At 45.9% G+C, this 712-nt stretch overlaps 1 protein-coding gene across 2 annotated transcripts in view; it reads left to right on the plus strand.

The window, feature by feature from the left end:
* Nucleotides 1–385: 385 nt before the first annotated feature.
* pipox (pipecolic acid oxidase) overlaps nt 386–712 on the plus strand; it is a 68,157-nt gene continuing 67,830 nt past the window's right edge. For both annotated transcript variants that reach the window (XM_034866685.1, XM_034866684.1), the window contains exon 1: nt 386–526. In XM_034866685.1, coding sequence (XP_034722576.1) covers nt 416–526 — 111 coding nt within the window. In that variant the 5' untranslated portion in view covers nt 386–415. The remainder of the gene's footprint in view (nt 527–712) is intronic.

Consider the following 712-nt stretch of genomic DNA (forward strand, 5'->3'; position numbering starts at 1 on the left):
AGGTTAAATAAAGTGTTGATTTTCAATTTTGACAGGAAGACAACACAAGGATTAACCTGTTTGACAAAGTAACACATAAAAGTTGGCTGGCGGCTCCTTCACACGTTTTTGCCCTGTAGTGAGACTGTCAGGCACTTGTGTCCTATCCATTGACCGTAGCCTATATATTAATATACAGTCTATGGTTCTATCAGTCAGATTGTCTGACGCCAGCAATACCCTTAACCAGGGATAATAATCTAGCCTCACACAGGCATTTACTAATGAAGCTTTTTCTGTGTCGCGCACATATTTCAGCCCCTAGCAGGAATTACTCGGGGCCCATATAAATGGTTTACCGTCTAACCCCCCGCCCCTCCTGGAGCGGATCCTTTCTATAGTCTGCTCCTGGGTGTTGAAAACAAATCCAGGCAGCATGTCGACGGAAAGGGAGTATGAGGTCATAGTGATCGGGGCCGGGGTGCAGGGCTCTTTCACGGCCTATCAGCTGGCAAAGAGGAACAAGAAGACTCTTCTGCTGGAGCAGGTGTGTCCCACACACAACTTTGTTTGTTAGTTCAGTGAACTGCTCAGAGACAGTGATGGAATGTAACCAAGTACATTTACTCCAGTAGGGCAGACCGGGAATAGTGTGAAAACCATAGACCGTATATATATTGATGGACAGAGCATCCGGTTCGGAAAAGTGCAACCACTGCGGAAGTAACTTAAA

The sequence above is a fragment of the Etheostoma cragini genome, chromosome 3, assembly GCF_013103735.1.
Source record: "Etheostoma cragini isolate CJK2018 chromosome 3, CSU_Ecrag_1.0, whole genome shotgun sequence".
Taxonomy (NCBI): Eukaryota; Metazoa; Chordata; class Actinopteri; order Perciformes; family Percidae; genus Etheostoma; species Etheostoma cragini.